This window comes from Lachnellula hyalina, assembly GCF_007821495.1.
Source record: "Lachnellula hyalina strain CBS 185.66 chromosome Unknown contig00071, whole genome shotgun sequence".
In the NCBI taxonomy this organism is placed as follows: domain Eukaryota; kingdom Fungi; phylum Ascomycota; class Leotiomycetes; order Helotiales; family Lachnaceae; genus Lachnellula; species Lachnellula hyalina.
In genome coordinates this window covers 17,747-44,735 of record NW_022157185.1, presented here as the reverse complement: position 1 = coordinate 44,735, position 26,989 = coordinate 17,747, and the positions used below count along the sequence as shown (strand labels likewise).

General features: G+C 47.5%; 6 protein-coding genes across 6 annotated transcripts; 3 read left to right on the top strand and 3 right to left on the bottom strand.

Moving 5' to 3' along the window:
* Positions 1-3,033: 3,033 nt before the first annotated feature.
* On the bottom strand, positions 3,034-3,758 carry LHYA1_G005999 (uncharacterized protein; the record flags this gene model as incomplete). Its single annotated transcript, XM_031150940.1, has 2 exons — positions 3,034-3,546; positions 3,591-3,758. 2 exons carry the CDS (start codon positions 3,756-3,758, stop codon positions 3,034-3,036), a joined length of 681 nt encoding a protein of 226 aa, XP_031005154.1.
* Positions 3,759-8,969: 5,211 nt separating this feature from the next.
* dnaJ_0 (Chaperone protein DnaJ) lies at positions 8,970-10,804 on the top strand (the record flags this gene model as incomplete). The annotated part of the gene is given in 2 exon segments (XM_031150939.1): positions 8,970-10,760; positions 10,772-10,804. The coding sequence occupies 2 exon segments, from the start codon at positions 8,970-8,972 to the stop codon at positions 10,802-10,804; spliced, it is 1,824 nt and encodes a 607-aa protein (XP_031005155.1).
* A 2,216-nt stretch (positions 10,805-13,020) lies between these two features.
* APL4 (AP-1 complex subunit gamma-1) lies at positions 13,021-15,715 on the bottom strand (the record flags this gene model as incomplete). The annotated part of the gene is made up of 5 exons (XM_031150938.1): positions 13,021-13,107; positions 13,158-15,237; positions 15,289-15,477; positions 15,534-15,657; positions 15,706-15,715. The coding sequence occupies 5 exons, from the start codon at positions 15,713-15,715 to the stop codon at positions 13,021-13,023; spliced, it is 2,490 nt and encodes an 829-aa protein (XP_031005152.1).
* A 584-nt stretch (positions 15,716-16,299) lies between these two features.
* On the top strand, positions 16,300-17,059 carry are2_0 (putative sterol O-acyltransferase; the record flags this gene model as incomplete). Its single annotated transcript, XM_031150937.1, has 3 exons — positions 16,300-16,487; positions 16,539-16,997; positions 17,026-17,059. 3 exons carry the CDS (start codon positions 16,300-16,302, stop codon positions 17,057-17,059), a joined length of 681 nt encoding a protein of 226 aa, XP_031005153.1.
* A 252-nt stretch (positions 17,060-17,311) lies between these two features.
* are2_1 (putative sterol O-acyltransferase) lies at positions 17,312-18,319 on the top strand (the record flags this gene model as incomplete). Its single annotated transcript, XM_031150936.1, has 2 exons — positions 17,312-17,897; positions 17,946-18,319. The coding sequence occupies 2 exons, from the start codon at positions 17,312-17,314 to the stop codon at positions 18,317-18,319; spliced, it is 960 nt and encodes a 319-aa protein (XP_031005156.1).
* A 5,190-nt stretch (positions 18,320-23,509) lies between these two features.
* Positions 23,510-25,953, bottom strand: LHYA1_G005994 (putative transcriptional regulatory protein; the record flags this gene model as incomplete). The annotated part of the gene is made up of 6 exons (XM_031150935.1): positions 23,510-24,318; positions 24,373-25,028; positions 25,075-25,207; positions 25,265-25,567; positions 25,624-25,859; positions 25,934-25,953. The coding sequence occupies 6 exons, from the start codon at positions 25,951-25,953 to the stop codon at positions 23,510-23,512; spliced, it is 2,157 nt and encodes a 718-aa protein (XP_031005151.1).
* Between the last annotated feature and the right edge of the window lie 1,036 nt (positions 25,954-26,989).

Sequence of the window (26,989 nt, the reverse complement as noted above, 5' to 3'; positions counted from 1 at the left end):
GACTGAAGAATGAACCGTTGTCCGGAAAGAGTCTCTGCCATACTTCGTCCGTGTCGTGGGAAGGGACCTCTCCAATTGTTCTGTTATAAGCAAAGACTTTCGGCCCAACGTTAACTAGAGATATATAAGTAGAAATTCTGGAATCATAGTGCGAGGCTGGAACTTACGGCTAACTCCTATAGTAGGTTTCAACGCTACGGAGTCTTTACTGAGATAAAAACTGGAATATGCGACTGCAAAGGTCCAGAGAAGCAAAAGTGCACCGATAGTGGATATGTATGTGAGATAGGAAAACTTTGATGTTTTTAGACCCTTGCTGGAGCAGGAGTGCTGATCGATTCCGTCTTTGATCTTGGCATAGTGATGACTTTGAAGTAGGCGAGGAAGCACCATTATTCCTGCCTTAAGGATCAAATAACAGTTGTCTTTCTTCAAGCTGAAAACATTAGAACAAAATTAAAGCTCAGCAGCAACTTCTAAGCAAGATCAACCACAGCCAGCTTCACCCAGAGCGCTGACCCAGGCAGCATAGGTAAGCCGCACTTTCCCAAAGCACTTGCCCCCCCTCCCCTCTGCACCCCCTCTTGCTATCCACATATTGCACCTAGTACAGCTATCTCTCTTGCACTACTTAAGACGAATATGAATTTCTTCGACCCGTCCAGATTGGGGTGAAATGACATAACCCGGCCGGCTAGGGGGAACTTAACATGCATAGATGAGGTTGCACCACTTCCGGTCCTCGTAAACGCACCGCAGTTCAGCATGAAGGTTGGTTCTTCAAGACGGTCACCATCTATAATTATGTTGTTCTAAAAAGCCAGGTGGCACAAAGCGTATCTGTCGTCCTATTCAGCCAACTCATCAGACAAGGATCTGGGACCAGCTGACCATAGAGAAATCGACAGCCTTATCTAACTACTAGCATATTATCCAGCGTGTGGGAAGACGAAGACTCAACACATATACGTAGTGTCTCCTACGAACATGTAGATGAGCGTAATTGTGCGCTTATCTTAAGGATTGAGTGGCGTGGTGACTACGACCTCGTTGTCGCGGTATTTTACAATACCATCCCAGAGGCAAGTTTCAGTCACGACAGCGACTGTACAACTACCTTGACAACGTCCGCGGCGCGCTAACAGAAGATGGATCTCTAGAAGAACGTGGTCCTTTACCCTAACTAAGTAGCCAGTCTAAGGATCTAGCCTCTTAGCTGGGCGAGACAGAATAGCCACCCTAATATAGTCTTCTATCTATTAGCTTAGGTTTATTAAATAACAAACGCACCTATAAGCGGCGGATTGTATAAAAGAGCAATACTGTATACTATAGTTAAAGTTAGAGACAGTAGAATAATAAGAGGACCATAGAATGCTTTCTTTACTAGCTCTCTTTATAACCTGTGGCTCTTAAGAGGATTTTAGACTAGAGGTATATAAATGCAGAGGATTCCTTATAGATACAACTAAAGAACACTTCTTAACTCTTAGTTAGATGAATGACAGAAAGGTATATAAAAAGCTAAGAATAGAGATATAAGCTAAAAGATTTAGCTTTTTAGATAGCATATTATAGATAAAAAACCTTAGATATATACTAATCATTAAAAGGATGTCCTAGGTGCACTAGGTCTATAATAGTCACATCAAGCAGAGGGACGAGTGAAGTGAGGGGGGCTTTTGTATTCAACAAACACGTACAATTTCTGGCAGGCGCTCCTCGATCGAGCTGACAAATGCGCCAGGGATCGTTCCCGGAAGCCTCTATGTGAGTAAGATGCCAGGATAGCCAGAACTAGGATTTTTTCTCCGGTGAGCATTGCGCGTTTTACACTGCTTTGAATCTTATATCTATAAAAACCGTTTACCATATCGACGTGTCACTACTTTGCCAATCCCCAAGTCTTAGAAAACTGTCTTTCGGTACTCCAAGCTCTTGCATGCCTATGAACAGCATTGAAAAGACGATTCTGGGAGTCCGCATTGTCTTCCCGGTTCTTGCGCTGATATCCATTGCTCTAGAGTTCGCCGCTCGTAGAGTGAGATCTGCACTAAAAGGAGACGATTAAGTTATCAACAGAAATGAAGCTTAGCTGCCTGGAAGTTTCTTGCGGATGACGAATATAGTCATCGTGATAGTTATTGCATAGTGGATTGCATCTATCTTCCTTAGTATTAACTTCCGATTGATGCTGCTTATATCATGGTTCCAAAAAGGCCTTATTACTCAGCCAGACACCTATTAGTAGTCACTGAGATTTGCTGCAGTTTCCAAGAATAATATGAATCTTTATGCTTTTCTTCTCGCATTCGTGCTCTGAAAATGAGTATGAAAAGAAATATTACTCTTATTAGAATATTTTAGCCTGGCTTCCGGTCTTGTATACTTAGTATTTATTATAAGAGATGAGTTAGAGGTATAAAGATATTACTATTTCTATCTAAAGTAGTAAAACTAGACTTAACTGTAATCGATAGGAGAAATAGAACTAACAACTAGGATTAAGATTTGGGAATTATATTCATAGACTAGCTTAAAAGATATTATAGCATCTACTAGTATTCTATTTTATAGATATCTATTAATTAAGAAACGTTTCTTAAAGTAAGTGTAGTATAGATATAGCATCCAAGCTCTTAAGATATACTCTTGAACACAACTAGCGGTTTCAATATAGAAGAAGCTTCTTAGCAATAACGTATCATAGGATTAAATTACTATATGCTTAAGATAAATACAAACTCCTATCAACTAAGTTAAACGAATCTAGGATTGGATCACTCAGGGTAGCTTTCAGCTAAGGGGATAAGCGCCAAGGGACCAATCTTAAACGTTTATTAGTATGAATTGAACAAAAGTACTAAGTGTAATGGTTTTATTTTCATCCCTTTGAAGAGACAAGCATGTTGTTCGTATCCTTGCGATACTAGGTATGTCCAATGCAGGCTTTAGGATCCTATATATTCTCAATCTTTTGCATCTATTTCCCATCTAGAAAAAGCAAATACCTTTAGGAGAACAAGCCTCGCCTCATTTAATATCCTTCCTCATAAACACTGCCTCAGTCGGCCACTCCCTCCCCTTCCCATCCGTCTCCCACCACATCTCCCTCACCCTTTTAAACGGTACGTACCCGCGCCTCTCATACCACCTCTGCGTGCTAACCCGCGGCGCCTCCCTTCCAAACGCGGCGAGCTTCTCCTCGCGGCCCTCGCCATCGTCCACAGCCGTGCTCAGGGCCAGAGTTCGGGCGTTCAGCGGCGGGGAGGTGGCGAGCGTCTCGATCAGGTCCATGGCTGCGCGGCCCAGGCCCGAGGATTGCTGCGCGGGGCTGATGAAGAAGTTGCTGATGAAGTAGAGGTGTGGGGTCGGGGGCATGTGCCCGGGCGTCTCGTAGGTGCGAGTTAGGGCGATGTGACCGGCGGGGACGAAGGGGGTGAGGGTTGGAGTGCGAGGTGCGGCGCCAAAAGTGGGGGCGGTGTCTGTTAGGGAGGCGGAGGCGGAGGAGGAGGTGGAAGGGAGGACTGGTGTTGTGGTGGGAACCTGGGGGTGTTAGAAGATGTCGCCTGTTTGGAGGAGGTACTTACTATCCATTGGAGATTCATGTCGCCTGTTCGTTGTTCCTCTCTCCAGCTTTCTACTTTTTCCGATTTCCAGCCGCAGGCGACCCGTTGGGCTGTCATGAGAGCGATGTGGGAAGGTGATTCGGGGTCCCAGGGGATGAGGTGGACTAGTGGGGACTTGGTTGAATCCATTTTGCTTTCCGCTATATTTTTTGTAGCTGGTTTTGGGACTTTCGAGAGCTTATATGGAATACTCTTTATCGGCTTCTTCTAGGCAGGTTCGATGACTCATCGTGATACGTAAATAAAATTTACTTCTTCCCTGAATAGGAAGTTGTCTACAAACAATAGTTAGGATTTCGATGGAAGGTTGTATCTTGAAACGAGTAGACGGGCTTCTAATAAATTCGATTTCACCTCAAGCACTACTTTTGAGGTGTAGTATAGGCTTTTGCTTCCAATGATAGGATATTGGAATATACAACTATGAGTACCATAGCAACTGCTCATGGAAATTATATGTTCTATGATGCGAGAAATGGTAACAAATTACTCGTACTCAAATTACAAACACTGGCGCAGAAGAAAGGGTCCAAAAGTACACTTAACCACGTGACACTCGAGATGGCTCTTCTTCACAGTATCTGGATAATGAAATTGAGAGTGCCCTAGTTGAATGAAAACGTCTGCTAAGGAGTAGGATAATCATATCCTCTTATGGCATATACCTTTCGGACTACTTAAAAACTTCGAAAGACGATAAATTAGATGAAGGAGAGGGATGCTTGAGGCTTTGAGGCTGATTTACTTAAACTTGCTTGCATCAAGATGATCTTCAGCCAGATTTCCGCTTGGCCACATGGAACTTCTCCATCTCTTAAAGGAATATCACACCTGATGCAGCGATGCTTCATAGTTGGGGAACCGCTAGAAGAGCAACTACACCAGCTACACTATATCTTCTTCGCGGGTTTCAGAGCCGCATATTATCTACACCAGTAAATCCCTAGTAAAGTAATGACACAGATCTTCAACTCGCTCGCAATGAATCTAAAAGCAGAAGCAGAATGAAGCAGAACAAACCCCCCTTTGCTTGAGATAATATAAGCACTTTTCCACATCCTCAGACTGTAGTGAGAGAGAACTACTCTGCTCAACTACCACCATTGCTCGGAAACGAGTAGAATCAACGAGCGAGGACATGCCACTCAGCCTCGTCATATCATTCCTACCCTTCAAGCATATACCGCTACTGCTCATCCATCCATTATAGCACAACAGCACAACAGCACAACAGCACAACAGCACAACAGCACAACAGCACAACAGCACAGCTCTCAGCCTCAGCCTCAGCCTCAGCCTCACCTTCCCAATCCCTCACCGCAGGTCACCGTGCATCGAGTAAATCAAGTCAATCTCACCGGGCGAGCTGACCGACGCCCGGCTTTATGTATGGATTACTATATATACCCATATCCTTTCCCTGCTCGGATCTAATCAAGAATAACACACCCAGCCTCGCACATTGGGTAGCCATGCATACCCCTCTGGAGGCTCTGCTCTGCTCTGCTCTGCTCTTTTACCGATATATGTATGCAGTATGTCTGTAGTACTGATCTGACAAGCGGTAAAACAAAGCAAGGAAAAGCAGAGCAGAGTACCTTAGGAAAAGCAAGTGCGGCACTGCCACTGATAGACGTGAATGTGCATACTTAGCAGAGGACAATCCATACATAACCCCGCGTTTGGCTGCGCTGCCTAAGCGCTGGGTGCTGGTCCAATAGATTGGGGGCGCGGAAGTGGGATCCTTGTCCCTGCTGATCTGAGTGAGGTGAGATGGGAGTGGGGGTGGGGGTGGGATGGGATGAATGAAAAGAGGGGAAAGATAGGAGGAAGGAAAGAAGGAAAGAAAGAAGGAAGGGTTTGTTTATTTGTTTATTTATTTACTTGTTTACATTCCCCTCAATAGGTCGCAGAAAACCGACCGACCTCTTGCGGCTCCTCTTTGCGTTTGTACGGAGAGGTCGCGTTTAAAGCGACCTGACCTTGGAGTAGAGGTTGGTGGCTGCGCTGCTCGAGGCCTGGCCTGGATATGATGCCATGCCGTGGCATGGCATGAACCCCTCATTGCAACAAGTAAGTGCTCCGTATTCCCCCACTTTGCCTACAGTACTATACGGAGGTACACTATTGATCGATCGGAGGGTACTATAGAAGCTACTCGATCCCAGTAGCTTTGTATGGAGTACTGTAGCAGGATGCCTAGAGCTGAAACAGATACTCCGCTGAGCTGCAGGATACGTATCGTATCAGATGTTGTGGTGTTTTGATTTGATTTTTGATTTTGGCGGGAGGAAGGGAAGGGAAGGCTCTCCCGCGATAGATCGCCCGCGGGGCAGGGCAGGCTGTGGGATGAGACGAGCGAGGCATACTATACTGTACTGTACCGGTATTTATTATTACTGGGTGTTACAATAGTAGATACGGACAGTATACGGAGTAGTAGAATAGTACCGTACGTTTCTTTCCTCTCATCTCATCTCATGATGACAACAAGAATACACGGTACTGTAATATATATGGAGGTAGGACGGATCGGATCTACAGGGTGAATATTAAGGTACAGTAGATGAATGCAAGGGCATCATTTGATTCGGATAGAAGCTTACAGAAGAGAAGGTCCACGGGGTCATGGCTGGAACATACAGACCGATTGGTTGCTATAGACGCTGTGGAGTGCTTATGCCATGCCAGCATGCAGCATGCACCGATGCAGATGTGGAATTCATTTGTCGGGCCTGAACAGAATAATAAATGTCTTCCTGGATTCGTGACGAGTGGTGTTGTGGGTGTGGTGTGAGGTGAGGGAAATTTTCGCATGAGGGTATTTTCGGCCCCCATAACCGCCGTCTGTAAGTTGGGTCACTATCACATTTCTATATAAATCACCAGGTCGCACTCACACTCACACTTACACCCACATCTATATTCTTATTTAGATAGGCGGTTAATTCGGCTGCTTTCTGCTTTATTTAGGAGCCTTTTATATAAGGATGCACAAAGTGGGACGAGGGCAGTGCAGTGCACGCATAAGTAGTCTGTTCATTTATGAATTACTGGACTGGCCCGATTTGACAAGAGCACTTCTATCAAGCGTGCAGCAAAATCATGCACCCAGGACCATGCAGTACTTCTAACTGGCCACCAAACGCCAATAGACTGGCTGGTCGACTATTGCGCGTCCTATTATTTCCCTCATCCGGTTCCGATTTGATGTTTGGGATTGGGGATTTGAATTTTGAACCGAGGGGTTGTGATCCTACTCGATTCGATCTTGCTTCGTGGCTTCTCTTGCAAGAAACCTTGATTGATCTACTACTACTTGAAGCAGCTGATGAGGGAGTGGGTTTTGGTAGGTGATAGTGCTTGGATAGGGAGCGGCCAGTAGGCTCTAGCCAGCTCATTCAGCTACTCGTGGCCTACCCCATGTGGTATCTAGGTTGCACTCGAACTGCGCGCTGACCGCGGTGCTTGCTTTACTGGGACGAGAGGTGGTGGACTAGAGGGTACGAGTGCTACAGCTACTCTGCCACTTGTGACACTGGACTGCCAGCCAGCGACGGCAAGGCGGACGTTGACGTTTGAGACTCCATCGCGCTGTCTGAAATGCCTATCCATGAACCATTTCCTGTGCTTCTCCGGCGTCAGGCTTCCCGGAGATCTTCTGGAAGACAGACCCGGGAGCCCGTGAAGCCAGTCTGTAAACTGAGTAAGAATACTCCGTGGGTGATTGAAGGCCAAATAATCCGCCTCATTGTATACTCCTCTCGGATCCTTCCCTTGATCCCATCAGGCCCCGAATAATACTCGGCCCATCTCTCAACTAGTCGGACAAAACCAAGCATCCGAGTCTAATACTTCTCTCTGATACCTCGAGATAGGATAATGTGAAGTTGCCCGCCCTGGCTCTGCTCTGCCTGATGAAAGGCTGACATTGATCTGCCACGGTACGGTTCCTGCATCGGAATTTCGCCCGGCTGGTCCTTTGTTCTTGACCTCTCCTCTACCGAAAGCTCGAGGCTGTCGATAATTAATATTCCGTACCGTGCCCCTTGCCCTTTCTGGGTGCTGGACGGTCAAGCCTCTATTGGAAGTTATTCACCGCCTCGTCTGGTTGTCTGGACATTGGCCATCTGGGTCTTGACCGTCTTCTTAGGAGGATCTTGACAGATTCCAATAATCAAAACAATAACAATAACAATAACAATAACAACAATAATACTTGTATCTACAGCACTTTTGTTAACACTGCGCGGTTTTTGGAATCTTCACTTTGATTTGAATAGAAGACGGATTTGCCATTGCCACTGCTTACGAAAGATTGACTGAGTCAAGCACAAGCAACGACCGGAGGACGACTTTCTTGGAATTCGGTCCAGTGGTCTCTTTCACTTGGCCGAGTCAAAACGAGTCTTTTTCATTCGACCACATTCCTCAGGAATCAGGATACCTCGAATCCTACTCTACTTCTACCCTACCAAACTTACTCTACGGCCCTACCAAACTCAGTTCACTGCCCACTCCACTCACTCACTGTACTGCAACTCCACTCCACTCCTTGGTACTGTACCTTACTACATGCACGCCTCGTGACCTCATTGCAGCATTTGGCGGTTGATCCACTTTAATCGACTGTCTTCACTAGTGGTGGGCCATTCACAGCGGCGCCTTTTCCCCTGGCCTTTCCCTATCGAGGGCATTATTCCATCGCCATCGCCATCGCCCATCTCGCTTCCATCCCCGCCCCCCGTGCTCCTACAGTACGGTCACGGTCACGGACACGACAGACAGACAGACAGACAGATAGTCAGGTCAGTCAGTACAGTACAGTACTAAGAGTGACCAGGTCCAGCCTAGGACCGCACCGCACCGTACCTACCTACCTACCTACCAACCAGCACCACCACTACCACCACTACCACCACCACCACCTCTGCGCGATAAATCAACCCCCATATCCCATATCCCATCCCATCCCCCCATTAACACCTCCTGCGCCCATCCCCATGCCCACCACATCCTACACCCATTAACAACTCAACTCAACCAAAACACCCACACCTACCTTCTTCCTCCCGTCCTTTTTTCGCCTTACAGATACTTCTTGCCACTTCCACTTTACAAATTGCTCATTTAATACTCAACATTCCCGGCGTTGACGCTGCATCTGCTCATCTCGACTCACCGTCATCCACCCCCTCTCCACACCACCTGCTACAATGCAATAGACCCTAGCTCCACTCGAAGTCGAGGAGCAACCACTACAATAATCACCACCACCGCAATTCCATCAGCTTACCGCATCTCTTTCGCCCCCTCGAATGATACCGAGATTAATCAATCATGGCGTTGAATCTTCCCGAGGATCCATACAAAGCGTTGGGAGTATCAAAAGATGCACAACTTGCCGAGATTCGAAGTGCACACCGGAAACTCGTCCTCAAATGCCATCCAGACAAGGTGCAGGACGCCGCTCTCAAGGCTATCAAGCAGGATGAGTTTCAGAAGGTGCAGCAAGCCTATGAGCTACTCAGCGACCAAACCCGCAGAGATCAGTATGATGACCAGCTTAAGCTGTTCGAACTGAGGAAAGAGATGGGACGGGGAAACCCTACACCGCGAAGTAATCCATTTGAGTATGAGGTCAGAACCGCCGAACCCAGACCCAACGCCTACCCTCGAACGAAACCCTCACCGCAGGCTTCGCCGAAAGTCTACTCGCAAACACCGCCCAGATCCTACGAAGATGTAATATACGAAGAACCAAAAGCGGTGCCGAGGAAAACAACGAGCTACGAGTCGTCAGACCGGAAACGGACTTCGGGGAGGGATGAGGACCGGAGAAAGCACGAGGATGAGGAGAAGTCGAGACAGAAATTCGAAAAAGAAAAGGAAAAGGAAAAGGAGCGCAAGCACGCACACTCGAAGAAGGAGAAGAGCCGTGACAAGGAGAAGAGGAGAGGTACCGAAGAGAAGCACTCTCGTCAAACGGCATACGTCCACGAAGAGTCTGATGAATATGTGCCTCCTCGAACCTCTGAAAAGAAGTCGAGTCGACATAGGGCGGACGACGACTTGCGGCAGCGAGAAGCCGAACGGGTGTCTATCAAGGAAGCTCCTTTGGCCCCGAAATGGGACAAGCACATGGAATACGCTGGGCAATATATGCAAGCTGCTCGACGAAAGGTCGCCCCAGCTGAAGAAGATTTTGTCCACCCTGGTCTACGGAGAGCCGAGACCTATGCAGCACCATCTTACAATGTACGACATGTTGCTCCTCAGTTCAGCGATGACGATACACCCCGGAGGTCTTCTGCTCGCAAAGAGTCGAAAAGAGCTTCGGAAGCCCCGACTCCTCGAACACGAGATAAGTCGAGTAAGGGTAGTAGCAGAAGATCTCCAGCTACATCCCCCAAAGACGCTTACATTGTTGAGCCTCCTTCTCCACCTCCAGTAACCCGGAAACCTACCCTCCAAACACGCTCATCCGCGCCACCGGATCCAGCTCCATTCTCTAGCAGTCAGCGAGAAAGGGATAGGCCCCATCGCTCAAAGACGCAAGACTATCCCCGAAATGACGCTGTTCCTCCTCTGCCAAGAGCACAGACCTTCGCATCAGGGGACCGTAAAGTTGAACCAAGTCGAGACCGTGGGGGAAGCAGGTTAAAGAAGACAGTCGATTATTCAAGTGCTGAATCCGACTCCGACTCCCCTTCTCCCCAACCACAACGACGCTCCCATAGTCCCCCACCCCGCCGCGCAGCACCACCACCCGAACCAATCCGCTACATCATCGACAACGGCCGCTCAGTTCCCATCAGCACGCGACATCGTTCCGATCTTCGTGATCTCAACGAAGACCATTACCAACAACGCGATCGTAGCGAATCCCCTCACGGTCGCCGTAGTAGAGAGCGTTCAGCTGGTACGAGAAACGCCAGTAGTAGACAAGTTCCCATCCGCTCACAGAGCCAGAACTACTACCCCCCCGATGCACCTGAGCCAGTGATTCATACTGTGCGCCCTAAAATGGCCCCGCGTGAAGCGACACATCAGAGTTCAAGGGGCGGTAGTGGGGGTGCAACAGGCTATTTCAACGATGTGAAATATGCGCCAGCATATAAGCCTGAGAATGTGATTTATAGCACATCGCCAGCGGATATTTATCAGAAGAGTAGTAGGGATTATTATCCCCATCAGAGGGGTAGTAGTGGAAGGCCCGAGGTGTACGCTTAGGGTGGATGTTGATAATGAGGCTGCTTTCTCTTACTTTGTACAAACGAACCCAGCACCTTATTAAAAAATGACGCAGTAACGATGGATGAATCTGATTTCCCCGCTTTTCTTTTTCTATTATTCACGAACTGGCATGGCAGGCACGGGAGGGATGGCGCAGCATTGTATTGCATTGCATTGACACTTTCGTTTTGGCTTTAAGCTCGTTGGGAGCTTGTGCGCGGTTCGTGATGTTGTTGTATTTTACATCTACACTCATTGCATTAAGGGGCAGTGAGTGGGTGGAGTGGAGCGGCATATTGAATATTTGAGAGGGGATGAATCAGTGGAGGGAGGGAGGTTATGAAATCATGAAATGGGATGGAATGAGATGGAATGAGATAATGCACGTACATACCCCCAAGCAGATGCGATGGATGCGATGCGATGGAGGCATAGAGTACATATTAGTGAGCTTAAGGGAGAATAAATCATGGAATTGAACGAATGAATACTTGATACATGAATGGTTCTTATACCTTACTCGCTTGCTGATGTTTTTTGTGTTGATGCTGAGATGACTGAGGGTGGGAGGGACGGTGGGAGTTATAAATGCATATATATGTACAGATAGAGGTACCTAGAGAAGTACATACAGGTACTCGAAGTATCGAAGTACCAAAGTAAAGATGCAAAGAAGTAGATTCTCAACTCCTAGTATCGCAGCCAGCTAGCGTTAATATATTTCATTTTCGATATATACTGTACACCAACCATACATACATACATACATATCATCAAGACCCCCCACGGCCCCACGGTGCCTGCCTAAAACCTCCTTGGGAATTTACATCTTCCTCGTCCAGTGCTGTCCACTCCAGTCCAGTTCACTGACTACACTCTAGGAGTTCACCCGCTGGATTACCTGAGTCCAGAACACGGACATACGGACGCAGCAACAGCAATATATATGCGCATGCATCCGGAAAACAGCCCGGTTTTCAACCTGCTGCTCTTGGAACCTTGTACCCGTGCAGCTGGCCTTCAAGAACACGTGAAGTAATTAATCAACAAGCCGCTGTCGCTGATTCATATCATATCATATCATATCACATCATATCCTAGTCAGTACTGTATGCACGATTCGGTTAATTCTTTAGTCATCTTCTCAGCCAGACAGGCCGGCCGGCCCGCCAGCCACTCTCTTGCATGCTTGCTTCTGATACATAGTGCTAGTCAGTCCTTGATACTCATCAGCGAGCTAAATGGACTGCAGTCTAGCGTAGCTGGCGACTAGCCAGACGAGGCGGGTCATGTGATGTGAGGTGGGGTTTGGTACGTAAATAGATGGATATATGTAATCATGTTAGAAATTGTGTGGTTTTGCCACGGTACGACTACTGTAGCAGCGGGAGGTATTTTGAAGATGATAATAGGGAGTTTGATGGGTTTGAGATAAGATAGTTTAGTGTGGGGTCTGGTGAATGAATGCGTTAGGTAGTGGGATTCGAGAGTGTTACTAGAGTTGTGTCGTTTTTGTGTTTTGGTTTGTTTGTAGATCAAGTGAGTGTAGAGAGAGTTGAAAATCATCTTATTGCAACGAGCGTTCGGAATAATCCAGATACTACGTGATGCTAGCTGTAGCATGTTCTGGGCTGGGCTGGGGTTCAAAGACGAGATATTTTGGTGTCAGATATCCTGAAAAGCATCGTATTAATCAACAGAGGACTTGAGAAAAGAAGGGGAGAAATACAGGGGCCCTTTCAACTGCCTTGATGCGGTTCTATTGATCTTGGTCTCTAGTCGGAAAGGTATATCGTGAGACCTACACGTACACCCGCGTAATAGCAAATAACACGGCCGGTCCTTTTAGAAGTTATGGGAAGGGCTTGACAGAACAGGCGCTGAAAAGCAGTGGCAGACAGACTTAGGTACTTGCGCTTTGACTACCTACTAGGTAGAGGTCATAACCCACATACGAAATTCTTGAGGCTTGATAATGAAAGAAGCAAAGACGAAAGTAAACAGAGAAAGCCATTTGGTGAAACATGATATAAACTCAGGGGCTTTTCGAATGTGAAATTATTATCATGAAACACACTACATCTCACAAAAAGTATGGTTGTTTAATGGATATATCTTTGGCTTTTCGTGTATACAATGGCAGTACCGTCATCTATCATCTAGGCTCCGACCAGTCTACTTGATCCGTAACCTGTCCCGAAGGAAGCACATATGATACCTTCAATCGTAATCGCAATGGCGGCTAAAATCATTTAATTAGCAATATCACACAATGCGGGTTGAGATACTTACCCCTTTGCTGCCTGTAATTCTCATGGACTGCGTTGCTTCGGCTCCAGGCGCTAATTCTGGATTCGACATGGCATTCAACTGAAGCTTCTGTGTTTTGGGTACTGCAGCTTGGAGCGCGACAGTTGATAATGGCTGGTGCATTGATTTGTTTCTGAACCGCGCCATTACTTGCACTGTTCCTTCCGAGTTCCGTTGTAATTGTAGTGTGATGTTAAGGTCATTTTTATCGTAGCAAGGATGAGTGGGTACGGTTGGTGCCGTGGGTTGAGGTGAGGGCGATGACATGCCGGAAAAGAGATCACTTGAAGCGGCTGATGCGCTTGGAGTAGGCTGCGAAGGAGCTGAAGGGCCAGAACTACCAAACAGGTCCATGATTGAACTCACGTTGGATTGTTGTGGTGGGGGCGAGGTTGTAGGTGATGTGCTACCACCTAGAATATCGGCCAGTAGATCCGCATTGTTCGAAGAACCTTCGGCAGCCGCTGGCGGATTACCGTCACCCATCAAATCAAACAGAAGATCTTCTTCTGCTGGTTTCACAATCTTCGATTTTCTGTTGCTCGCCTTGTTGGGTTTCTTCATCGATTCGCCAAAGACTCTGGATTCTTCCTTGATCTGTGGCGGTGGCATTTTCTCTAGAACACCTCGTCGAATAGCATCGTATGCGAACAAATTTCCATACTCGACAGCACGTTGCTGGACTTCGATATCAAGACTTGCCGAGTTTCCTTGCAATATCCGTCTGATTCTGTCAATCTGTGCGGGTTCTGAGAATCGGGTGGTGAGTTTCATCAGGGATGTGATGATGTATTCGGTCGCAATTTGGGTGGCATAACTGGAGTTCAAGATGGAGGAGAAAAGGTCAACCACCTCGGTCTCCTTGACTTCCTGCACCAGCTCTTCCTCTTCATATTGCCCGCCTCGGAGAAGTGCATCGCCGTATTCGCCAATGCACCATGCACCGGCCAACGTGAGACTTTCCTGGGTGATGTCCTTCTTCAAACTAGAATACAACTTCTGCACCGCGTACGTTTGTAGCTCGGGCGTTGTTGCGATGAGTCTAATAAATGACGAAAGAATTTGTTCCTTGACATAGTTTCCAGCAAGTGACAAGACTCTCAACATGGTGTCGACGTGCCATCTCTTGTTTGGAGAGAATCTATCAGCCGCAACACCAATTTGACTTGTCATTATGGGCTTGAATTCATTATCTGCAACCTCCAAGAAAGCCAGCAACTCCCTGATCAACAATCTAACATTGCCTTCATTGATGAGAGTAAAACTCAGGTCGAGAGCCCGCCTCCTGATACTGATATCAGGATCACGGAGACATTCGAGAATGGTATTTCGGTGGCGTTGAACCGCGTTTGGTTCAACTGCGACAACTTTGATAAGTGTATTTAATGCCACATATCGTATGTTATTGTCTCGATTCGAAAGGAACTTGCCAAGAATATTGACACCAAGAACTCGCAAGCCCGAATCCGCATCTATGTCCAGAATCGTGAGGACTGACTCGTAAAGGATAGAGTTTCCAACATTTTTTGACGAGTCTGTGTTTGTTGCGACTTGGGCCAGGATATCGTTGATCTGTTCACTCACTTGCGAATTTCCCCGTGCGAGAACGCGAAGAAGTTGTAGAATCTTAACTTGCAGGAAGGGATCCGTAATACCAGTGACATCGTGTTCGGGAGCATATCCCGAGCTCGCCAAGGCCTTCAATGTTCGTACAAGGCTTCCACAGAATGGCCTGAACTTTTCCACTATTCCTTCCTCACCTCCCTCCGCTTCATCAGCCTCACAGAGACTTGTAACCAACGTCAACCCGCATAATAAAACACCATGGTTTCGGTCAGAGAGGAGAGTGGATGCCTTCTCGATGAAGTGTTCTTGAAGATCAGGGACCTTTCTACAGATACGCATAGCGCAAAGAGCAGCTTTTCGTCGAATGTAAGGGTTCGCGGTGGATAGGAGGGTTTCGATTTCAGGAAAAAGATCTCTTGACATCTCGACCGAGGCAATATTTCCGAGGGTGCAGAGAGCGAGTCCAACGATATACTGATTGGAATGGTTGAGATCACTGTAATATCATGAGCAAATCACCCCCATATCCAAATCTAGAATCTCTTACTTCTTCAACGAATTCGTGACCAATGTAAGCACCTCCTGATTCTCATCCAGTAGCAGCATTGTTCCCAAGTATCCCAAACGTTTATCCGCGAATCGAGGTGAGGCAAGCAGTTTGAGGCATTCAATTTGACCAAAATGTGTCCGCTCCCCGAGAGTAAAAAGGTATAATAGTTTGGCTACATTGTTCCGCCTGCAACATCTGTCAATAATTGTCGCATGGCCGATCAGTCCAGAGTGGTTTCCTACCTAACGTTCGAGTCGCCGCTCTCCTCCCTAAAGCTGGCTCTAATGGCGGCACTCTCCTTCTGCACAACAGCACGCTCGTCCGCAATAGTCTTCGACGCCCGCACATTGCGAATGAATTGCTTTACTTTGAATGGTTAGCGAGGGTGCTGTTTTGGCATTGCGGGTGCCTCACAAGAGCTCATTCTAGCTGGTTAGTGCCCCTCTCTGGGCCAGCCGTTTGAAGTTGACCAGCTGGAGAGACTCAAGGATCGGGTATCATGTAGATATGTCAAGAAGCGTAGGGAGAGATCGTAGTCGTGGTAGTCAAGGATTATGCTATTCAGCTAGGCAATGTCTTTTGTTGTCCACTCCATATGTTGAAGCTCGCTTGCGCTTGTAAGCGTTAAACACTGCATGGCAGGGGCGGACACAGATGCAATGGGTGGATTGGACAGAAATGGAAGAGGGCGGTAAGGAAACTTGGCAGAATGTTTGACGATTGTGGCTGAACCCTTGCGCCACGCCACCCTTTCTTCTTATAAGAACTTATTGATAAGACTTCCCAGATTATACAGACCCTACAGTACTGGTGTCTGATTGACAATAACGTATGGAGATATTCCTGGTATAAATCGAATTCTGTGGCTTGAACCAGCGGTATATCTTCTGCAAACTTTCCCCCATCCGTGCGTGAAGCTTCACCATCTACATTGTTTCAAGCTCCGAGTATTCTACAACTTTTAAGCACAACTTGTTTGATCATTAGGTCTTCAGATCAAGCTTCACAATGTCGACTACTTCCGCAGAGCCACAGCTCAACGGTCACCACAAGGAGGACCATGACCATATTCTACGTCCCCGCGCGGTCAAACCGGGAAACCCAGCTGTTCTACGCACTCTAGGTGAAGACGGTCTACTAGCAGTCAACGGCAAAGAAGCCTCCCAAACCAATGGTAGCACATCAGGACAGACGAGGTATAACTCCTATATAACCACCAAATAATATCGCTGACTTTGCTGCTTCAGCGGGCGCTCAACCCCAATCCCCGAAGATGCGCCCCCGTCCGCCCACTCCATATCTTCTGCAAGAAAGCAAGTACGTGCTGAGCAACGGCGGCGGCTGTTTCCCACTATCGAATATGCTTCCCGAGTGTCCCACTTCGACCCGAATAGCGATTATCGAGACTTCCATGGCTTTTATGCCTTGTTCTGGATTGCCCTCACGATTATGGCTGTGACAACGATGCTGAGGAATATAAAAGATACGGGATATCCCATGAGGGTGAAAATTTGGCAGTTGTTTACTGTCAAGGTGTGGGAACTTGGTTTGGCAGACGGACTGATGGTTGCGAGCACTGCTGTGAGCTTACCATTGCACCGTCTGTTCAGAAGCTCAACTGGGAATATGATGGGATTGAGATGGGCAGGCGGCGGAATGGCGCTACAGAGTCTGTACCAAGCCATTTGGTTTGCCTTTTGGGTAAAGTGAGTTCATTTGCTTGGAAATTTCTAGATATTACATGGACGATGATGATCTGGCCAATTAGGGTTCAAGTGGACCGTGAGGATTGCAAACTGCTCGCCTGTTAGAATATCTTCACATGCCAACTTTATGGCAGTAACCTTTTGGGGGCGATTCATAGCCTTTGGATTTCTGCTCAAGCTAGGGCATCAGATTATCTCTCATGCCATTTTCGGACTGTCTCTTACTGACTGGTCCTAGTGTTCCTTTCCAGCGTAACTGGACCTGGACGGCTCAAGTCTTTTTTACACTTCATACCATTGTTCTACTAATGAACATGCATTCATATGCCTTCTACAACGGCCATCTCAGTGAGACAGAGCGAAGGCTACAAGCTCTGGATAATCCGCAAACAGCATCAAAAGCTCCTGCATACCAATACCCCACCGCAGGGCATACGCCGGAAACATCAGCAGCAGAAGATAGACCAAAAAGCCAAGAAGGAAAGCCAGACCTATCCCGCTTGCGAGAAGACCTAGCCATTGAGCTCACCTCCCCAATGGGATCGGTCACTTATCCAAAAAACCTGACTTGGGCAAATTATGTCGACTATATTTTCTGCCCAACCCTATGCTACGAGCTCGAATACCCCCGAACGAAAGGCATTGTTTGGTCTGAATTGGGATACAAGGTCCTCGCTGTGTTCGGTGTCATTTTCCTCCTAACTATCACCTCGGAAGAATTCATCCTCCCTGTAATGATCGAATCCGCTGTGCGCCTGGAAACAGTTGACTCTTTCTCCGAAACGGCGCTCATTCTAGCCGAAGCAATATCCAATCTTCTCTTTCCCTTCATGGTCACTTTCCTTCTCGTCTTCCTTGTAATCTTCGAATACCTACTCGGTGCCTTTGCAGAGATCACCTGTAAGTCCTTCACGCTGCTCAGAGTCTTATAAGCTAACTTTTCCCCAGGCTTCGCAGACAGACACTTTTATTCTGACTGGTGGAATAGCACCGATTGGCTAGAATTCTCCCGCGAATGGAACATTCCCGTCCACAACTTCTTCCGGCGACACGTCTACAGCGCCTCCCGCCCACACATCGGGCGTCCCATGGCCACATTCATCACCTTCTTCATCTCGGCCATCGGGCACGAAATAGTCATGGCATGCATCACGAAGAAGATCAGGGGGTACGGCTTCCTGTGCCAGATGTCCCAATTGCCTATCGTGGTGTTGCAGCGTACGAAATGGGTCAAGGGTAAGAAGGTGCTGAACAATGTGTGTTTCTGGTGCTCCATGATCTTGGGACTGAGCATGATGTGCTCTTTATACGTCCTTTGCTAAATTGCGTTGCATTGGACGTTTGGGAGGCTGCTTGATATTTCAATTATACCCAGAATAGAACGTCTCTTTGTTTTTCTCTCCGTGTTTCGTTAGAAGAAGCATCTATATAGATAGATATATGCCTTTTAATTACCTACTAGTGTCATGCCATACTTGGGTAGTGCCTTCCGCAGTTTAGTCCGAGTAATAAGCCTCGTCTACACCAGCATATATGTTCCATCGAGTTCCCTGTTTCAAGTCAATCTATCTCACGCACTGAGAATTTAGTCTTTGGATTTTGAGTTTGATTTCATGCCATATCCTTTAGTATCCACAATGCGTGTATCTATTTGACCATATCCTGCGTCTTTTTGAAAAGTTCCCATATCCCACTCCGCTCCTACCTCCCCATTAATGCTTCCTTCCACCACCTCCAAGAAGGTGCTCAGGAGAATGTCATCCACAGATACCACGTCTCGCGACGAGTCTCAATGTAGAGATACCAATCCCAACCCCCTCCTAAAGCCAGCAGACCACATCAATACCTATTCCCACAGCCTACCGCCTCCATTAATCAAGAATGAGAATGTCCGGAGAGGAGAATGTCATCTACAGAGACCGCACCGCACCACGTTAGGCGACGGGTCTCATCTGCAGAGATATCAATCCCTCCTTCCCCCCTTTCCCTTCTTTTCCCTTCCTTTCCTGTCATATCCATATAAGAGCACAATTACCAATAAATCCCATCTGGTGTCTTCGGCGCTGGAACCCATCGCCTCAACGTCTGCTTTACATACGCTGCGCAAAGGCCCTCGGGACAAAGCTCTACAATCGCTCTGTTGAGCCTCTGTACCATCTCATCACCTCCGTCCAACATGCCCTCTTTCTCCTGAATCTCCTCTGCATCTGCATCTTGATCCTCTCCTTCTCGTGCAACGAGAACGTGGGCCTCAACAACCTCGCCAGCGAGTAGTTCAGCTTCCGTTTCATTACCGAACCAGCCGATCGATTTATCGCGCTGGAAGAACTGTGCTAGGACAGTGGACATAGCGACCGAGTACTGTGTGCCGTTCGCAGTGAGTGCTGCGAGGGAGAATGGCGAGATCTTGTATATTGCTCCCCACGTTGCATTTCCGTCACTTGGGGCGATCTTGACTATGCAGTACACTTTCATTAGCGCCTATTCCCAATCTCAATCTCAATCTATCCTCATCCTCTACGAAGATCAAGGAGGGGAAGAATTAGGACTTTTAGACTGGTAATTTACCTTTATCATTAGCACCAACACTCCATTTATAATTCTCTACTTTCGCGCACGATACAAACTGACTCCCGGGATACTTCCGCCTCATTTCCGAAATGCTCATCTCGATGCCGTACGCGAAGTACAGGATATCGGACGCGGCGACCTGGGGTAAGGGGAGTGTAGGGTGGGTTAGGAGTTCGACTGTAGCGGAGGACCCGCGTTCTGTGCGCTGTTTTTTGGGCGGTGGTGCTGGGAGGTCGGCGTCATTGTCTTCTTCATTGTTATCATTTGATGAGCGGCTTCGCTTCTGGGTGGGAGCTGAGGAATATGGTGGGGTCGCTGCTTCGCGGGGCGATGGCTTAGAGGCCTGAGTATAAGCTGGTACTTCTGCCGCTGCTATTGGTGCTGCTGCTGCCTCTTGAGACGACGGCGCCGGCGGTGCAGCAAAGTTTCGAGCAGCGCTTTTGCCAGCTACTGTCTTCCTAGCTTTTCCTTTCTTACCCTTGTTTTTCACAACGCCTTTGCCATCTAGCTTCGGCAGCCTCGTTCCAAAAGTCGCCGAGGGTCCTGTAGCAGGATGAATTCCACCTTCCGGGCGATCGTCTCTCAGGAACTGGCTCATGGACATTGGGGGCCTGGTTGGGCGGGCGTCGAGAGCGGCGTCGATTTCGAAGACTGTTAAGCGTTTGCGTTCTGGCTCTGGCTCTACGGATGCAGAGGTAGATGTAGACGTAAAGTTAGCGGCGTCTTTGGATGTTTGGACACGGCGACTCTGGCTTGTGTTTAGGGCGGATGCAGAGGCTATAGTTGATGGCGAGGACGCGAAGGGGTTGGTTGGCGATGGTGTTGGAAAGGGGTCGGCACGTTGCGAGTTGAAGGACGATGCTTTGTGTGTGGGTTTGAGCGGGCGGTCTGAGCGGCGTGTTCCGACTAGAGCTGGGGCTTGAGGGGCAATTGTCGTATTTGTCTTCTTCTGCTTTTTGCGTCTTGGCTGTTCATCGGCTTCTGATGATTCGAAACCCTCTACAGGTACCTCTGCGCCAGCTTTTCTCTTCCTGAGAGGCGGCGTTGCGACACGAATAACGTCTTCTGGTGAGGGTGAGCGCTTCTTAGCTTTCACATTCTGCTTTTTTGGAGACTGGGCTGTATTTTTTGCTGTCTTGTTCTTGGGTGGTCGGCCACGTCTCTTTGGAGGAGGTGCGACGGGTTCTGGCTCGGGAGCTCCTGAGAGATCGAGCCAGAAAGTTGGAGAAGGGGGTGGTGAGGGCGAATTCGTGAACTCGGTCAAGGGACTTGATGGTGGGGTGTTGATTAGAGACGCCATGGTGTTCAGATCAGATTGGTTTGGTGTTGATGAGTGGAGTTGAGTTGAGTTGAATTCAGTGCAGAAGGTAAAGCTACGAGCGTGGAAGAAAAGAGAAAGCTTTGGGAGGTAGGTGGGTGGAAGTCGAAGGTTTCTTCGGAAGGCTAACGTCTTTACAATGGCGTTTAACAATTAATGAGGACAATTGTATTGTGAATGAGTGAATGGGCGATGGAGTATTGCTGCCCAGTCTTTGAGTGGCTGGGACTATTGACAGATCCGATACCGTGATATTCACTTGAAGGGAGATCTATCAAGGGAATGTAAAAGAGAGGTACGTGCTTGATAGTGCTTGCAGATATAAAAGAAATGGATCTACAATGTACTGCGCAATACAAGAGCGGGGCAATATGAAGTCGAAAAAGAATTGAGTATTCACTTTATACAGGAAAAGGACTTCAACAGAATGAATCGACTTTGACTCTGTCTTTCTGGTGTCTGTCTCACTTGAGATGGATTTCTTGTTCTGCGCTTGTAAATACATTAATCAAGCCCATGTCCCTGTAATACTTGTCTTATCTCACATAGACCGATGCTACCTAAAGAGCTCTTATTCCCTACCTCGATGACATTAAACTCCATATTCTCCGAAAAGCAAGTATAGCTAGGAAATCACAAAACATTTACTGAAAGATATACATACATAGGAGGTATTCGGAGATGAAGTATTCTGCCTTAGCCGTCAAATTGGATCCACGCTGGATGTTGCTTAAGTTGGGGGATGTTTTAACTGACTGTAAATTCTCACTGGAGGATAGGGTGGCTGGCGATAGTGAAACCGGAGATGAACAAGGAGGCTAAGGAGAGACGGGTTATTGTGAACGAGATGTGTATTGAAGAGGAACAATGGGTTGTTATGCAGCAAGCAGCGATTATAGGAGAGAAACCTGCTTGATAATGAGAAAGAAGAGCTTTCCTCAAGAACGGGAGAAAGAGGAGCTTGCTGAACCAAAAGAGAAGGCTGCAAAGGAACTGGACTGATCATGAGATACCAACAAAACAGAGGAAGCTAGGTTTATTGCCATACGTGAGCATAGCCTAGCCTCACCAACGTAAAAGTAGAGGATACAAACACAAACTCGCAAACAGTAAAGGATGGACATTGCCATTGCTGAGGAATACAAGGCGTTCAAAGCTAGGGATCATCCATCCATGCTGTAGACTAGTACGCACGATCTCCAAACCCATTCTCCCCTAAACAAAACACCTTGAATACAGTCTACTGCAATCTTACCTAGGTAGGTACCTACCCAACTAATCACACCCCCCAAACCCATACCAAAGCAATCAATCAATCACCCAATGTTCCAAAACAGACCCCCTGAAACTAAAATCCCAGAGCCAGATATATCTGCATGCATATACCTACATACGCATATCATGCCCCAATCTCACAACTGTGTGGTGACACGAAAACATCGTATGTCTGTCTCGTTGGAGCAAGTACGAGTCGGTATCACTTGCATGATGCATAGTGCAATGCAGAGTCGCAGACAGAAGCTTAGATAAGAATTTGGGCAGCGAGTGGAGTGGACGCGGGGCTCGTGCGACCGAGCATAGCAGGTAAGAATAAGTGGTTGCAACTTGCAACTTGTGTGTATAACGGAAATGATGGCTTCTTTTGTGAAAATTCGGGGTTTGATTGGAATAAATACACGGCTTGAATTACAATATCCACAAACGCATTTAGCGAATAGAGCAATGGCACATGGAGCAACATCTAAGCTGTCATTGACATCCCACAGCTTTTCCTACCTGATACCTTCGTTGCCGTCTTCCACTTCATCCCCCATCTCCTCCGCTCTTCTTTTCCCACTCCCTACTCCACCTCCGTATGTATTCCAATGCCCCATCTCCCCGCTGACTCCCAAAGCAGGCCTCTCATGCCCCCAAGCCCATGTCATCTGCATTCCCCCTTCGATCTGTGGTATCAATAACTCGGTCTCAGGCCTCCAATCCATTCGAGCCTCCCTGATTTGCATCCTATCCCCATTCTCCGTTTCTGAGAGCCATTCTTCCAGTTGCTCGAGGCATACGAGAAGGTGTTTTTTGAGGCGGCGGAGGTCGGAATGTGAGGGTCGCTCGTACTGGGGAGATGTGGGGTTGTGGACAAGTGGAGGAATGGGTTGGTGGCGATCGGGGTTGGGATTGGAATGGGTGACCTGGTAAGAACCCAATCTCGGTCCACCATTTGCAATTTGACCGTAGTTGCCGGTTTGATGTGATCCTCTTCGTGGTTGCCACTCCCGTGGTGGGTCCTCAAGCTGGTCCTGGCGCTGTTTTTGATTTCGCCGCCGTCGTCCTCTCCGTGACATGGTTGTAGTGACCAGTTTCCATGTATGGATTGGAGTAGGTTTCATGACATGATAAGGTGATGATATATACTACATCCATGATTTGAAATTACAAAAGAAAAAGAGGCCTAGTTGTGGAAAAAGCTGGTTGTTGGTGACAGACAAAGCAAGAAACAATAGCGTTTCGGAATCTCTTTCTTAGATTGAACAAAGACGTTTCGTGCTCATATAGAAATTCGTGCATCGGTATAAGCATAGAAAGTTCTTTGCACTATAAATATTTCTTTAGACCTGGCCCGAAAGGAAGATCAATGGGAAGATTGGCTCCAGTTCCATTCTTTCAGCAACTGCTGCACGCGGTAGTCTGTGGCCCAGCCAAGATCATTTTCAACACCTCGCAAGAGTTCAAGAAGGACACGACGCTCGCGGCTATCAGTCAGACATTGACCGGCTACAAATAGCGGTTGTACTTGGTGTATCCTGACACTCCCTTCGGGTCTTCCGAGAGCGATTCCGCAGATCTCATGGCTGTGATATCGAACTTCAACTTCGATTGAACGGTATGAATGCAGGCGATTTGAAAGGGTGGAGCGGCGCGCAGTTGATTCATGGGGCTTATTGATGAGTAATATTGTTCTGGCCATGTGGTAGGACTGCATGGTTGATGCACACATTGGGATACTGTACCAGATTTCGTAGAATAATGCTCTTGCAGAGTCTGTAGGAATGCTTCCATCTGTGACTGGTGGTAGGCGGGCGCATGGTTTGAACGTATCAGGCAAGCCTTTGAGCCAAGTGTCAAGTTCTTTTTCTAATTCTTTCCATCGCTGAAGGAGCAGCATTTGATTGATGCCAATAAGTCCTGAAGGGCTTGCTGGGTCTTGAGGAAAGACGTGATCAACGGAGTCTCCGGAAGCTAGAAAGTTGATTATCTTGGACATCAAAAATATCAGAGCATTCGAAATCATGTCTTCTCGCATAACGAGCTGCCTTTCTGGAAACTGAGAGTCTTCTGTGTTGCTTGGGATAATAAGGCCATGGTCGTCGAGATGGAGACCGGCAGCTCTCCATAGTCCGATGTCATCTGTGCTGAGCCTCGTCTGACCTTCATTTATGACTGTACATCATGTCAGCAAGTTGTTCGTCAGGCAAGATTTGACAAATCTCTCACATGCTGCTAGGAAATCTTGGCGAGCAAAGTTCCAAAAGGTAGCCTTTCGACCTCTTGATGGCTTTATGCGTTCAGATAGAGCACCAGGACTTGTTGGAGACCGTACTGGCATCATGCCCTCTTTTTCCGCCATGTCAAATAGAGATTTTGTGCCACTGAGATGCCGTGCCCAAGCGGTGTTAGCATTATCCAGAAACTCGTACACACACAGAATAGAAGCGGCTGCCAATGTTTCATCAGCGTGGTTGGAAGAAGTGGCTCGCGACAAGCGACGTCTTTTATTTCCTGGAGTCCTCGGGGTGCTATGGGGTGAGGCGGTGCTTCCTTGCGGGCTGAAGGTCTCGTCTGCCGCTGTTATTGGGGTCAATGGAACGCCATCTTGATTTCCAGAATTTGAGAGCTCTTCCATCAGGAGTGATATCGCTCGATCATAATATTTTGCTCCGATGTAAGCCCAGTCCACATTTTCAGGACGAGGGTACAATTCCATGTGGCCCTGTCTACTGACATTGCCACCAACGACTGCCTTCCGTCCCCGCACACGACCGAGTTGCTTAGCAGCATATGCGCATGCGGAGTATCGAAGGAGAGGATTGGACATGGACTGGACCGGAACGTGATGCGCAAAATAACAGCCTAGGTCAAACAGATCCATCCTGATATAATTAGTAAAGTTTGACAAGTAGATCTTCCGATATTTACCATTGCCCAGTGGTTTCCCCAAAATGCCGTAGGAGGAATGCTACTTCAAAGTCTTCCACTGCCCTAACATCATTACTTTGCGGTGAGGGGTGGGACGTGATTAAAGAGGGATCGATCGGCGTTGATGCTGCATCTAGATCACATCAATGACTGCTAATTGACAATTGCCAATCGTATTCTCAACACATACCAGTAGATCTATCTGGCCCAGTTGGATTCAATATGAAATTCAGATTGTTCGAAGAATGCGGGGAGGCTGTAGCCTCGAGTGGTGAATGTGTAGGAGCTGAAAATGGTCGAATATATTGCATATTGCTTGTGGCAGCCGCAGATAGAGCCTCGAGACCTGGAGCTTGGTCATATTGCATGTGAAAGTATGGGTTCTCGGGACGTTCTTCGATTTGCGGTAAACTAACAGGTGTTGAAGCTGGACGATATTCGGGTTCCGGAGTTGGTTCCATATTGAAGGGATCCGTGATATTATGGAACGTAACTAAGTCCAATGGTCAATCCCGGTCTTATCCAACATGACTTCCCGCTGCTACCGACCTGTCTTTGGGACATCAACCCATATATTATGTTCATCGAAGGTATTTCGATACGCGTAAAATCCGCCCAGCTTTCCATTTCCGTCGTCAACCTCGCCGACTCCATTCATGGAAGCATTCTGCTGATGCCTGAACACAACCCCATCGCTGGGCTGACAATCGCGAGAACCTTTTCGACATTGGCCGCAGATTGGCTTGTTTTCATCGCACTTAAGCTTCCTGGAGCGGCAGGTCTGGCTGTTGGATCAGGGAGGCATCAGCAGCTGTCCGGCTAAGCAGTACACACACGGACGGCACAACTTGGTACTTACCATCCCGTACGAGACCTCATTGTCCCTGTATCATCTTTTGGGGTATAGAGCAGGCATAGTTCGGATCGTATGAGGTGGCAATGTACTGATGGGAAATATATGATAGGGATTTCCCCGCGTTAGGAGAGTGAGGCTGTGAGTCTAGAACTGGGACGGCGCTAGTGCTGTTTCTGGAACAATAAGTCCCATCGCAAACGACAGACAGCACTTCACTTCTTAACTTACTATACATATACACTTCGGCAGAATATAAGAGAGTCAATAGGTTCAGATACAAATGTGAGTCTATTCCGTAGGAATTTATTTCTCATAGTCTGCATTGGGCAAGAGATTATCTTTTCATGTGACAACTGCAAGGTGAGCTGGTCACTACTCTTTTTGTATCATTCCACAGAACCTCCTACGGTGGTCCCAAGATATTGGGCTCCTTATGATCCACAATGGAGAGGATACTCGAGGAGGTATAGGTAAACATTTAGCTTTATAGGAGTTTGCCCCATTGTTTTTCACTCATACGTGCCGGATCTTCTTCCCCTTTGCCGTCTACTCACCGCCTCGAGTCCGTGCGAGACGCGTATGTGCGTGATGCAGACGCGATGAGGGGTTCTATACAGTAGTAAAGAAATGATTTCCTTCCCCACTCTCCAATATGAGTATGAGTTGCAAACCCTCCCTGCCTTCTTGAAGATTCTCTTCAACGACCAGCCATGAAGTCCATCTCGCAGTGTAGGGCACTCAATGTGTCTGATGAGAAGCGCTGTGAAGAGACTGCAACATCAGTAAATGGCATGTTCTGTGGCTTTCACTCTAAGCAATGTCAAGGTATATCTACAGCTCTAGAACCTGTTTATAACTATCATACTGACTAGTTCCCATCAGGTCTCTATCGTGGATACAAAAGACGAAACGAGAAGCTCGACAGGCTCAATGCCTCCCCACCTGAATTTCTAGCCAAATCCTCAATAGCCCTGTCAGCCCAGGATTTCGAGGATGTCGAATCGAAAGAAGTTTGCCATGAGATCCACAAGTACCTCTTTATGAAGTTGCAGCTGCTTG